General features: G+C 41.5%; 2 protein-coding genes across 19 annotated transcripts in view; one reads left to right on the top strand and one right to left on the bottom strand.

The window, feature by feature from the left end:
• Positions 1 to 1,852, top strand: part of BOC (BOC cell adhesion associated, oncogene regulated) — a 44,146-nt gene extending 42,294 nt beyond the window's left edge. For all 5 annotated transcript variants that reach the window (XM_021399020.1, XM_021399031.1, XM_021399041.1 and 2 more), the window contains 2 exons: positions 407 to 600; positions 1,180 to 1,852. In XM_021399020.1, coding sequence (XP_021254695.1) covers positions 407 to 600; positions 1,180 to 1,364 — 379 coding nt within the window. In that variant the 3' untranslated portion in view covers positions 1,365 to 1,852. The remainder of the gene's footprint in view (positions 1 to 406; positions 601 to 1,179) is intronic.
• The window catches only part of CFAP44 (cilia and flagella associated protein 44), a 44,125-nt gene continuing 33,958 nt past the window's right edge, over positions 2,839 to 13,005 (bottom strand). For 10 of the 14 annotated variants that reach the window (XM_021398952.1, XM_021398879.1, XM_021398887.1 and 7 more), the window contains 10 exons: positions 12,188 to 12,685; positions 11,437 to 11,640; positions 10,848 to 11,040; positions 9,465 to 9,575; positions 7,964 to 8,094; positions 6,735 to 6,851; positions 5,639 to 5,840; positions 4,947 to 5,107; positions 3,821 to 3,955; positions 2,839 to 3,272 (listed from right to left, as the gene is read on the bottom strand). In XM_021398952.1, coding sequence (XP_021254627.1) covers positions 3,030 to 3,272; positions 3,821 to 3,955; positions 4,947 to 5,107; positions 5,639 to 5,840; positions 6,735 to 6,851; positions 7,964 to 8,094; positions 9,465 to 9,575; positions 10,848 to 11,040; positions 11,437 to 11,640; positions 12,188 to 12,685 — 1,995 coding nt within the window. In that variant the 3' untranslated portion in view covers positions 2,839 to 3,029. The other 4 variants (XR_002439391.1, XR_002439392.1, XM_021398970.1 and 1 more) reach the window with 4 other exon arrangements.

Below are 13,005 nucleotides of genomic sequence, written 5' to 3'. Positions count from 1 at the left end.
TCACTTTAGAGATGGCTCTCCCATTTCTTCCTTGTACTCCTAAGCGTAGACTAAAAAGTACAATGAGAGAAAGTAGTATCTGTGGCTGGATCCTGATAAACAGCTGCCCAGAATCTGGCCAGCTGCAGACGCTTGTATCTCATGTTCAGACTCCAAGTCATTATTCCCATGCTCCCCAGGAGGCATAACTCCTCCCAGCTTCTGTGGCATTCACCAAGTTTTGAATCACGGATACCAGTTCCCATCACCTCATTCCCACTCCACAAGTATATCCAAATTTCTTCTCATTTAGGAATGGTTTGTCATTCCACCAGTGCAGCTGGCTGAGACGTTGCATGAACCATACCTTTCAAGGAGGAAACATCTGCAAATAGTGCTGAACTTCTTTCTTTGTCTGCCTCTCCAGATTGCCCAGTTCAAGACCAGAAGACAGCTCTTTCCTGTACAGTCTCCCAGATGACTCCACTCACCAGCTTCTCCAGCCACAAGATGACTGTCCACACCTCCAAGAGCACTTCATTGGCCTGCATCATCCAGCGATAGGCAACAAAGTGGGAGGCCCTAGTTTGGATCCTCGACGAGATCCAGTGTTCCACCACGGTCAGTGTTCTGGAAAATTCAGTGCTTGCTTCATCTCATTGTTTTGGGCCGATCTTGAAGGGAAACTTCACTGTAGAGGATGCTTGATGGCTTTGTTCATGTTCAGTTCTGTGGTGCAAGGACTGTTTCTTAGAATAGCATGAGAACGCCACACCGGCAGTTGGCATTGTAAACTGCCTGGGACGGTTTTAAATAACAGATTTTTCATTTCTCCATAAGCATGGCATATATGCTACTCGAAGGATGCATACCCACCTGCAGTTGCAGAGAATAGTCACTTGGTCCTTCTTTATCTTACATCTTCCAGGCTGGTCAAACACCAAAGTCCCTGAAAAATTATGTGAATCCATCCCTCTAGGATGTGATCTACTGATCCATCCCTCCTGCTGCATGGATCAAACTCATTGTGTACAAGCATAATAGGAGTAAACTCCCCTGTAGCCAGGACTTTTAGAATGCAGTTCTTGGTCTTTGATCAGACTATCTATCCTCATAAAGTGGACTGTTGACTAGAAAGCTATCATAGTATCTCTCATTTCTGTACACATTTTAATTCTCTCTTACTCCTCTGCCTTTCAGGAAGCCCTTTCTGCCTAGGCCTAGTGCCAGTGGAAGAGGTAGAAAGACTAGAGTGCTGCCAGTCCAGAGGAGACCTCCATCCCCAGGTTCCAGTGCTCGCGTCTTTGAGTCAGGACCTACCAGGACATCTGAACAGCAGCTCGCCATCGCTGAGGCCCTTAGAGACTCATTCTGCTATCAGTTAGGGACCAAGCTGCCTTTTGCAAAAGACTTATTCTAAAGAGAAAAAAAGAATGGGTATTTATTTTTGTATAACACCTCTATTTATATATTTATGCACTTGTATATAGATGTATATGTGCCTTTTATAATGCTATGGAGACAGAAGGCATCTTCAGCAAGGCAACAGGAGGGCCCGAGAAACAAGGCAGCAGCCACCTGTGGCACTGGGCTGTTCATCAGAGCACAAGTCTGAAACAGCACGACAAGGGACATTGCAAGACATGGGTCCAAATGAAGCTGCCACCACCAAGATGAATCAGCCTCCTGCAGTGAGGGCTTCTCCTCACCCACAGGAAGGCACGTCCCAGGAATGCATTCCTGTGAGTGGACTGGAGTTATGCACTCTGCCTAATCAACTTAAACTTTCACATAGACGCCATCTGCAGCTGCGTATCTGTAAAGACAAACCCATGCTTTAACAACTAAAATAAAGGCTTAAGTGTTTTCTGTGGCTGGTTGTATGCTAAAATCTTCCACAGAATGAATCTACATTCTTTCTCCTTGCACAGAAACATGGCAAACAGGATGCCCGAGGGAAGGTGACTCCTGCAGTTATAGTTTTCCTCTGTGTCACCAAAAGGCAGGCAGCACAAATACCATTTGTTTGCCTGCACTGTGGCCAGCAGTGGCAGTTCTTGTGCCTGGCTGGGATACAACTGGATCATGGCTGAAGGTGTGCCAGACAGGAGCAATGACTGGGGAGGGAGTGGGCAGAAGAAGCTAGAGCAGCTACAGGTTGTTGGAGCTGGTTAATTTAAAAAGAGCAGCCAACCCCAAAGCTCTGCATGCTGTCAGAAACTGCAATGGAAGAACACTGCAACAAACCCCCTCCACTTGGAGGTTAAAGAAACCTTTCACAGTAAGACAGGGTAAGCACGATCAATAATCGCTCACTGTCAACATCTCAAATGCAAGAGGAAAAAAAAAAAGAATAAAACCAGAACACAAAGACTAGCTCTACTCTCTGACACATGCAAGTCAGTGAAATTACAGGCTGACTTCATATTTGCTATAGTCTTCTTGCGCCAAATAAATGGGACATCCTGCACTTCAGTGCAGTTTCCCACCTCTGCAGAGTGGGGACAATCCTCTTACTGGCGCCGTACCCTTCTAGCACTGTAGGCCCTGAGGAAAAAGGTCCCCTTGCTTTCCCCAAACATAGTGCTTCCCATCTCTTTTTACAATATTCCTAACTCAAGTTAGGAGACAACTGCTGTTGCAGTGAGAATGTTCAACAAGATGCACCCTTAACACAGACCTCCTTTATCATTTTTTGATGAACCCGGGTGCTACAGATAGATTTACCCATGTGAAACATTCTCATTTCCAGCCTTCAAAAGCCATTTTGTACTGAGAGCTAAGAACAGGCCTGTGCACGCACATACACACACGCAGCATCTGTCCAGTGCAAAGCTCTGCAAGGGACTGACAACAGCATTTACTGGTTGCATTTGCACTTTTTAATTCCTTATCTGCCACTACAGCCATCTTTGGACAGAGGAAACAAGTTCAATCCTTTACAGTGAAACTCCTGTATAACCAGAACAATAAATTTCACACTTGCATGTATTACTACTGCCATAGTTCAATGTCTGCTTTTAAGAGACACTTCAACTGCTTGTTACCGTTCACGGTGTAAGAACAGGGAATGTTTCATCTGGTGTCTCCAAGTCCTGTGGTGATGAAGGTTGTAGAAACCGACTGTTCTTGGTTAGGAGACTGAGTTGTTCAATTAAATGCCCATCTTTTCTGCTTAGAAGATTGATTTCTTCTCTTAGGATGGCTCCATCATGAGCCAAATGTTTCAGCTGTGACTCCATCCTGGCCTTCTCTTTGATATCAGCAGTTCGGGAGCCCTGAAATTCTACTCCCTGTAAGGAGAGAAAAAAAATTACTCCTAGGAAAAAATGCAAGAATTAATGGTGGAAATTTATTTCATCTGGGAAAATGAAGCTTTCCAAGAAGCAGGACAGTGACTGCTCCACTCCTCAGTCAGAACTACTTGGAAGACAGAGTGAGAGACCTTTATCTTAGGCTCAGTCTGTTACCAGTGGCTGCCTTATTCCCTAATAAAGAGAAAGAAAACAACTCATTCATCTGTTTCCACGTATCAAAGGAATAATTCTGACTTGCTGCAAAATATTTTCTAATTAGAAATGACTTTGCTTCAGTATTAGAAAGCAGCTAAGAAATTAACAGAGAAGTTAAAGTATGGCCTACTTCAGGATCATTTCATCCATCTTCCTTTCTGGAGCAGACCTGGAGCAGCCATTCAGCCTGTGCCACCAGGCAGGATCGGCCTGATTGGCTGACTGCAGAGCAGGATGTTTGACCAGGGAGGCGGTGAAGGCTGGAGGAACCCCTTTCTGCTTTCAAACAGTCCCAAACATGCATGTAGTACAGTAGCTAAGAGGTTTACCAGATCGTCCTTCAGTGAATCCAGCTTAGTTTCAAGTTGCTGCTTTTCAAGGCAGAACTGGTTCAGCTGCCGCACCTTCATGGTGTTTTCTTTCGTCAGCATCATTAGTTTCTGTTGTAAGTCTAAGATTCTCTTCTAGGAAGAAATAAAAAGTTCAACTAGGATGAGCGAGGATAAGAAGTGTGGAATGGGGAACAAGGGCTAGGCTGAATGTGCGTCATAGAAGAGAGGGAAAAAACAAACTGATCCTGCAGACAAGTGATCCTATAATACTTTTCATCCAATCTGTTTTGTTGGGGTTTTTTTTGTTTGTTTTGTTCTTTTCTTATACAAACCTTGCAACACATCCAGATGTATGCTGTGTTGAAGGATACCAGACTAACTTCTCTAAGGAGCAGAGCATTTCCCACAGCAAAGAGTAAGCCCAAAACATGTTGATAACTGATATTAAGAGGAAGAAGCAGAAATCACAAAACCTATTAGGAAGGGTAGGGGTGAAATATTAGTCAAACAAATTAGTATTAGGCATGATACTCGCTCATAGAGATATTTTCTGGCTCTTCTGGGATACTCTTGATTTCTAACTTTTCTGTCTATGTATTTTTAAAGTGTCAGAAAAGAACAGCATTCTGTAAGGACAGTTTGGGACTGTTGCCTGCCTGTAGCAGCTGAGCCTTGGGTATCCCAGAAGGACGTGCACTTTTCATACTGCACAGCCTAGTGTCCCAGGGATAAGCCAGGGATGCCCTGTACTCAAATAATTCATCAACAAATACGATGCGAGGAGGCAGCAGGTACTGACTGCCAGCTGAAATCCAAAGGATAGCACTCTAGGAGAACCTCACATACTGACTGGAACAGAAGAATGCACTGGAGGACAGTTTAAAAATAAAGATGTCATCAACTACCTCCACAAGAAAACAGGATGTGCAGCAGCAGCTGAGGAAAGGTAGGAATCGTGATGGGACATGGGAGTTGGACATTTTGGTCTGCGGGTGACAGGTGAAAAAAACAAACAAAACCGAATATGTTGACAAAACTTTAATGTAGCTATTCAGCCCCAGGCAAATGAAGCCTTAATAGAACATATTCATACATACACGTTCCTCCCATTCCTGTACCTTACCGCATACTCTTTGATTTCCTGGGAGTGCTCATATTCTTTCTCTATTATTTGCAATTCCAGCTCTTCCACGCGTATATTAACAGAGCGTGCTCGAACTGCTTCAAAATCAACCACCCGGCCAAACTTCATCATCATCAGCTGACTGCATTTCTCTTCCAGACCTAACAGGAAAGGCATGGCACAAGTAGCAGAACTGCTTTCTATTGGTTAATAACAATTTGTTCCATAATCCCAGCCTGAGCTTTGTCGTGTATGATCCATAATAAATCATTCACATGAACTCTTACCGAGCTCACAACTGAATACTGCCATTTGCTCTTGCCCATGACCACACCTGGGCAATCTCTAAGCCACATTCAGACAGTCCCAGCGAGCCATCCCCACACCAAAGCCTCAGCAGGTTGGCAGAGGAGGTTCAAAAGTCGTAGACACCTGGGTCTGGTTCTTGGGAATGTAAATGTTTTGAATAGAGAGTTTTTAAATTCTTCTTATGTTACATGAGGAAGAACAAGCCTAGTGATTCTACAGTGCTGGAGAGCTACCAGTACTTCACCCAAACAGTCCACTTGATACACTTTTTCTGCAGTAATCAGCTGTGACATTTGGGTGAGCATAAAGACAGATCTGCTGAGTTACTCACGCCCAGTGAGAGAGAAACTTGAAGCCTGTGCTCTATGAGGTCTGCTACTCACGTTGAATAGTTATCTCCATCTCCTTTTTGTCCCGGACAAGCTGCTTATATTGCTGCTGGGCCTCCTTATAGATCTCTCTCTGCGTTACCTTTTCATGATGTAGGTCCACAATTCTCCTCTGCAGATAGTCTAGAGACTGGTTGGTAAATACCAGAGCTTGGGAGAAGTCCCTGGGTATCTCCCCATTAAAGAAGTACTCCACCTGCCAGAAACAGCCATAAGCAAGGCTGACTTAACTTGTTCAGGGTGCTTTTGATTATTCTGGATAAAAAATGTACGAGAGTTTGGAAACTAATGAATGAGGTAATAGCATGCGCACAACTCTCATGTTTTGGGCCAGGGAATCACTACCACACAGCAGAACTCATAGACTAAGTAGCCTATGAAGGCTCCCTGTGTACGAAGCTGTTTACCCTTCTATAGCACCGAGAACAAAAATAGAGGGGACTCCTATTGAGTGTCTCTGTGCTTCTGAATGATCTGGGAGCTGCAGAATTGCATAGCCAGGTCTGGGACTCTTCTGTCTTTCTTACGAACATTTTAATGAGGGTAGATGAAACAAAGATAGAGCTGCTGAGCTTGCCTCAGAAGTGTACAAGCCACGACAGGCAGAGGCCTATCCTATCTCTCTGAGGACAAGGTTAAACCCAGAGGAAATAACAGTATTGTCTGGGGTTCTCCTCTTCATTTTCTGCTTCTCATCCCTAGGATAACAATTGCATAGATGAATGCATTGCATGCAATCCAGCATTCTTGAATTGGGTAATTTTTTTTTGTTAGCTTGTTTTTATTGCATTTTGTTGTTGTTGTTTTTGTCAAGAGAATATTAGTAGGCATAGACCTGAAGTAATATTCCTTTCAAACCTGTAAGACACTTGAAGGCTACACACATTTCATCAATGTGCCAACTCTACCTGTCCTTATATGAAGGGAAACAAACCCAGAGGAAATATGAAGTTCAATTAATGGCACTGTCAGTCTAAGGAGACAGTAGTGTCAAAGGTCTCAAAAGCCTGTAACACCACTGATAAAATGTACATAGGCCATTTGCACCTGCCAAAAGTAAAACAGAGTAACACATAAAATCTTGAATTACCTGATGGAGTTTCAAAGGCACAACTACATATAAATCATTCAGCTTCTGCTGCTTGTTCCACTGAAAGATGTCCAGTTCCTTCTCTGCAGTGTTCAGGCTGGATTCTACTGATTTTGCCTGCAGAAAGACAAATTGTGGTCAGACAAAAATCCTATAGTATTCAAATACACAGACAACAGGGTTCTGTGCAAGTTAGAGTCCTTGATTTGAAGGAAAAGAAGCATGGAAAAAATGCTCTTTTTTTGTACATATTATGGGAGTTAAGTTTTATGGGTTAGCTTGAGGCTCATCTATGTATTCAAGCAGAATTCTATGCTGAATACTTCTGTACACGAGTACATTCATAAATATCTTCTTACTTGTGAAGATATGTATGTATTAAGAGAGAGCTGTTTTGTTCAATGGACATACAAAACACTTCTAGATCAGCAGTGTCTGCAAGATATTTTTTATTGTTTCATGCCTGGAAATGTGATTCTGCATGAGAAAGAAACAATTCAGAGTCAAATGTCAGACCCCAGGGTGAATATGTGGCAGCTGGCACTTAGGAAAGCTTTTAAAAGCAAAACAAGAAAGTGTTGTAAGTTAAGTTTATTTGATGGGACATTTTTTGAGACACAATAAAAGCAAGCCTTGCATAATGGCATTTTGGCAGAACTCTATCCCAGAAAGCCCTTTAAATTAAGATATTTTTGATTTAATATAAATCAAATGTCTTGACGAATGCAGGACCTCATAAAAGCTGAAAGGAAAACTTGCCCCAAGTGAGTTTATTCAATAATTACTATGACAAAGAGCAGAAGAAAATAACTAAAAGCAAAAGAAACACAGAGAAGAAGAGCATTTTTATGCATGTATTTTAGCAAGCATTTGTGTTAGGATGACCCTTTATATTCTCCATCCCCATCACATGTACACAGGATGGGGGCCAGGCTACACCAGGTGTGCCACCTGAATCAGAGAGTCTAACTTCTGCTAGGTGAGGGATCTAAAACCTGGGTACAGCCCCCTAGCAACTAAGGTTGGACCAACTTGATTTGCCTTCTTCAGGAGGACAGGAGACTCAGAGAGAGCTGCCTCCTGCCTGTGTGCTGGCATGGAATACTCTCCCCAAACAGAGGTCTCTTAAAAGGTTAGCATTGTGTTTTTATATCTTAGACAAAATCAATAGTACATTTTCATTGTACTGGAGCCGGCTGCTGCTTGCTGAGAACAAAACACTACAATACCTTTTCGAATAAGACATTATATTCCTTTCTGAGTTTAGCAGCAACTTTCTTCTCCCTTATTAAGGCTTCCTTGATGTCTAACCGCTTTTCCCGGAGCTGGATGGTGTTTTGAAAGAGTGCCTTATCACAGTCTGAGAAGGAAAGGATCAGAAGATAGCTTAGTTTTGTTATAACTGTACCATACAAGCTTGAGTTAGTAGCTTCCCTTACTGTGCACGTTGCCCAGCATTCCCTATAATGCTCTTGGATCCTTAGAGCCTTCTCAAACAGAAGCCCTGTGGGCCAAGCTCCTTTGTGAAGGGGTCAGTGTCTTGGACAGATCTTTTTTCTTTATATTCAGATAAGACAGTTTGTTTCCAGAAGTAAAACTCAAGGCATCAAAGCCAGTATTAAAGCAACAGTTAGCTTTTATAACTCAGTCCCGGTAATTAATATGTTAGAATACAATCTTTAGTTATATCTTTAGATATTTATCCATAGCATCTTTAACAATAAATGATGGACTTGCTGTGGTGATCTGCTTCTGGAGATCTAGCTCTACTTGTAAAGAAAGCTGTGGTTCATAGGACCTGTGAAGTTCTAGCTGCTGCAGTGGCATCTGTCATACCAACGAATTCAGCATTATCAACGCAAAACACAAATCAGTTCCTATAAAGAAAGTCCAATAAAGGCAAAGCGAGTTTCGTTTAAAGACACAAATATGAAGAGGCTAATGCAACATGTCATTTCTCCATGAAATGAGTAGTTTGGATTTTTTCAATAAAACGTAAAAAGGCTCTACTTCCTCCCAATAATTCATTGAAAAAGGAGATAGGCAAGGAGTTAGTAAAAATTCAGTTAAAAAAAAAAGTCTCAGTATCTTGCTGGTAAATGTGAACTGAAAATACGGCAGTGTTGTTAAGTGGTCACTACTACGTCACTCAAAGATCTTGAAAAATAAAAAAAAAAGAGATTGTTTTCCTTTGCTGAATGAATGAATGAATGAGTCAAGAGAATTGTGCAAAGTAATGCTATTACCTTTTTTTGATAGAGAGAAACCTAGCAACAGGCAATTCCTACATAAATCCACGAGGTGGTAACAAAGAGCTTCATTCAACATCGCAGCAGCGTCCCCACAGAACATCCCTGAATAGGGAGCCCGCCAGGCTTGGCAGCAGAGAGCAACTGCAGCCTCGCTCCAGCTCTACTCCTATGAGGAGCTTTTTCTCCCCAGAAAACAGCCATGAAATGGCAAATGGTTCTTTACATAAAATAATTAATTCTTAGCACTTAGCTAAGCTTTGTTTGTCCAAACTTTTTAATTCCTGTACTCTATACCGTCAGTGTTTTCCTTATCTTCACTGAGATTTCCTGGGGAGAAATGCTGCAGTGAGGACTACACACATTCTGGCCCTTAATGGCATTAACATGAAGAGAATAACCAAAAAATTCCTTTTCAAAAACACAGTATTGCTCTAAAGCTAAACAAGTAGTCAACCCAAGGAAATGATGGCTTAGGTACTCTTTGGGCAAACAGAGATGTCAGAGATTTCATCTTCAGAACCAGAATCTTCTTCATCACTCTCCAAGCTGGACTCTTCATCACTCTCCTCTTCACTCTCATCTTTTTCATCTGGAAGAAAAGGACAGTACTACTGACTTGCAGGACAGCCCCCAAATCCACTAGTTGTGCATTATCCTAATGTGCAAGTGAATACATCCCCAGTTACCCAGTAATTTGCAGATTCAGGCACTTTTCACCTATTGCATTGATTTGATAATGACACAGAAATTTTAAAAAGCATGGGAGAGAGATCAGCTTGTACTGCCAAGTGCACAAACATAGGAACATTTTGGGGACTTTCTTCAATGATTTTTCCTCTCCGCATGTGTATTAAGTATTTGGAATTTAAACATTGTAGTTTACCCTTCTACTATAGAGATTAAACAACCAAGAAAAATACACAGAAGCACAAAACTGTCACAAAAGCATGACTGTTGTCTGCGCTTTTTGGTAATCATGTCCCAGTTGAAAGCTGTATGGGAACTGCTGAGTCATGGCCTGAACCACTGATTGAGCACCTGGAGGAAAGACCCAGTCAGCCCGGGAGCGCAGGTGAAGGCAACGGAATGGCGTCTTAGGCCTCATTTAAGGGCTGACTGCCATGGAGGAAGGATCTCTTTCTGGAGATCCCTCCTTGGTGGAGCTTTTCTCTGAGAACCCAGAATCTTCTGATATGAGTGAGTATCAGAAAATTCTGATACTTCTGTTCCTTTGTAGCACCTTTCTATCATACCAGTCCTTCCACCTCTTTGTAATGCCTTTTCCATTGCGTTGATCTTTCCGATGGCTGCAAAAGCCAAGGCAAGCATTCTAGCTTAGTTAGACTGCTTAGCCTTTACAGATTAAAACCTAGTCACTAAGATAAATTAAATCCTTTCCTAATTTGTTTAGTTGTGTGACTAACAGATTATTGCAGATGAGGTCTATGATCTCTCATTAGTCAATGGACAGATTAAAGGAGAATGTCACAAATGTGGCAGATTAATCATTTTTTCCTTAGCTCCAATTGGTTCAGCACAGGAAGTAGCTATTTAAAGCTTTGCCTCCTCTTCATGCTAATTATCAATCCTCAGTACTGATACATAGGAAGTACATTGTAGGAGCTGTGATCAGACCAAATGTAATGACATTAGAGATTGAATTACCATTGTTATTCAGGATGGCTCCCACAGAACATGGGTTGGCACAGAAACAGAACTTGAGTAGGTTTAATCTATTTGATTTTTTTGAACTGCGTGTAGCATTGCATGTACCCAGGGCTCCAGCTAGATTGAGGCACATTTATTTTACTGCATGGAAGTAGGTGTAAACAATCCAAAAGAAAGAACAGTTATCTCTAACCTGTTTCTCTTTCTACTTTTTTTTGCATGCACTTGAATTTATTCTTCAGAAGCTTGGTCAGGAAATGGGCAAATTCATTGTTTTCTCCAAGGGATGCCTGGAAGCTGGCATAAAGAGCTTTCTCACATTCCTGAAGTTTTACAATCTCAGACATTTTATCCTCCATCTGTGCAAGGTAGCTGTTCAGTTTTGACTAAACAAACAAAAAACCTTCTTTAATTGAAAGGCACAAACTTTTAACTTTAATGTCAATAGGACATATCAGTGAAGATCTGGAGATGCTACATTTGACTATCTTTGAATCCACGCTCCAGTCAAGCAAGACTTAGAAAAATCTTCTTAAGTTAAAGAATATGTTTTGACACTGATTCTACCTCATGAAGACTGTGGAAAGATTTAACTATTGACATTAAAAGCTACTCTCTTAGATTGATGATTGAGAGTTTTTTGTTTTTCAAAATTTAGCACTAGGTGCTGGATCAGTGCAAAAAGGAAGCAAAGAGAAGCCCCCATTTATTTTACATCTTTCTTTTGGTTTAGGTCACTCATTAGCGGTACTATTAAATCCAAAGACGCATAGCCTACATACTTGCAAGGCCTCCTGCTCACTGTGGAGGGTGTTAACACGCCCCTGGAGAAGGTTCTCATTTTCCTCAGTATTCTTCAGGATAAGCAGCTCTTCAAACCAAGTGATGTAGCTCAGGTCAGCATATTTCATCTGCACATCCAGCTGCAGTTTCTTGTGCCGCAGAAAGCGAAGTTCAGCATCAAAGTTGATCACCAGTGCATTGATCTGGAGCATAAGAGAGGCAAAGGAGTTACAGGGGAGGTATTAGGAGTGGAGCTAAACGTGTACAGCTAGGGAAGGAGCAGAAGGGAAAATTTATCTCCAAGTCAGCCTGCTCATGCTATGCATTAGGCACACAGATGTGCCTTTTAAGGAAGCTTTCCCATGACCCTTGTAGGTTAAAAATCATTTTTGAGAACAGAGGGTCAACACTACTCATGTTACTTGACAGCTGAGAACTTCATGAATCTATGAAGTTGCAGTGATGCTTCACTTTTTCTATCACTTTTGAAATAATTTCTTACATTTTACTTTCCTTTTTTTTTGGCTACTGAATTCAGAATTTCACAGAACTAAGATCTGTTTTTCAAGTGATAATAGCACAGAGGTTGCTGTTATAGATTTACACTGATTTACACTGTACATTTGCGCTAGATAGTGTTTTCCTGAAGTTCTGAAAAGCAGTGTAACTGCAGTCCTGAGAGAGAAGGAAAGGGTTTTATTTCTGATTGAGTGAGACTGTTGAAAATAGGAAAAAAAATTGTTTTCCTACCTTATTAATTAAGGTCTCCTGCAAGTATATGTTTTTTATCTTCTCCTTCTTTAAAATTTCCAGTTCCATTTCTGTTGGCTCTGCTTTCTCAATTACAAAAACCTTTTGCTGCTCTACGATCACAGACGATGCTCTTCTTATTGTGTGTGAGCTTCCGGTCTGTTGTGGAGAGCCAGTTTCTTTATAGGAAGACTTAAAACTATGCCTAAATGCACCAGATGAGAGAGACTCCTCAAATTGTTCCTGAAGCTTTGCCTTGGCTGCCTGCCCCTCTTTGAATTTCAGTAGGATGTCACGGTCATACTCAAATCTTTTTTCTGGAACTTCATCTGGGTGTAACTGAGGAATCAGAGGGAGAGGGAGACGTTCTGATAAATCTAACGCTGCCTGCACAGATTTCAATTCTTGCAATAAACACTTGATTTCTTCAACAACAGAAACCTTGAAGTCTCGTAATGCCATGATCTGTTTGTTCATATTCACTTTCTTCTTATAGATCTGCAAGAGAAAACAATTTTAGTAGGATTTCCCCAGTGACACATAATATATGGTCTTCTCCAACACAAGTAGTAGATAAGAGGCTTGTCATACTGATATCCCCTCTTTCCATACTAGTTTTCTTTTCTGTACCATCTCCATAAATAAGCATTTTTAAAAGAGCACCTTAAATAATCTCTGGTTTTAAAATCTTTGAAACCACCGTTCTAACTCTTCTTCACAGAAAATGCAAGAGCAGAAATGAGGCTTCCTCTGTCTCTCCTGACTTGATCATGAATTTCTTGACATGAGATTTAGAAGTAGTGCAGAAAGCAGACGGA

The sequence above is a fragment of the Numida meleagris genome, chromosome 1, assembly GCF_002078875.1.
Source record: "Numida meleagris isolate 19003 breed g44 Domestic line chromosome 1, NumMel1.0, whole genome shotgun sequence".
Lineage (NCBI taxonomy): Eukaryota > Metazoa > Chordata > Aves > Galliformes > Numididae > Numida > Numida meleagris.
This window is presented reverse-complemented; position numbering and strand designations above follow the sequence as displayed.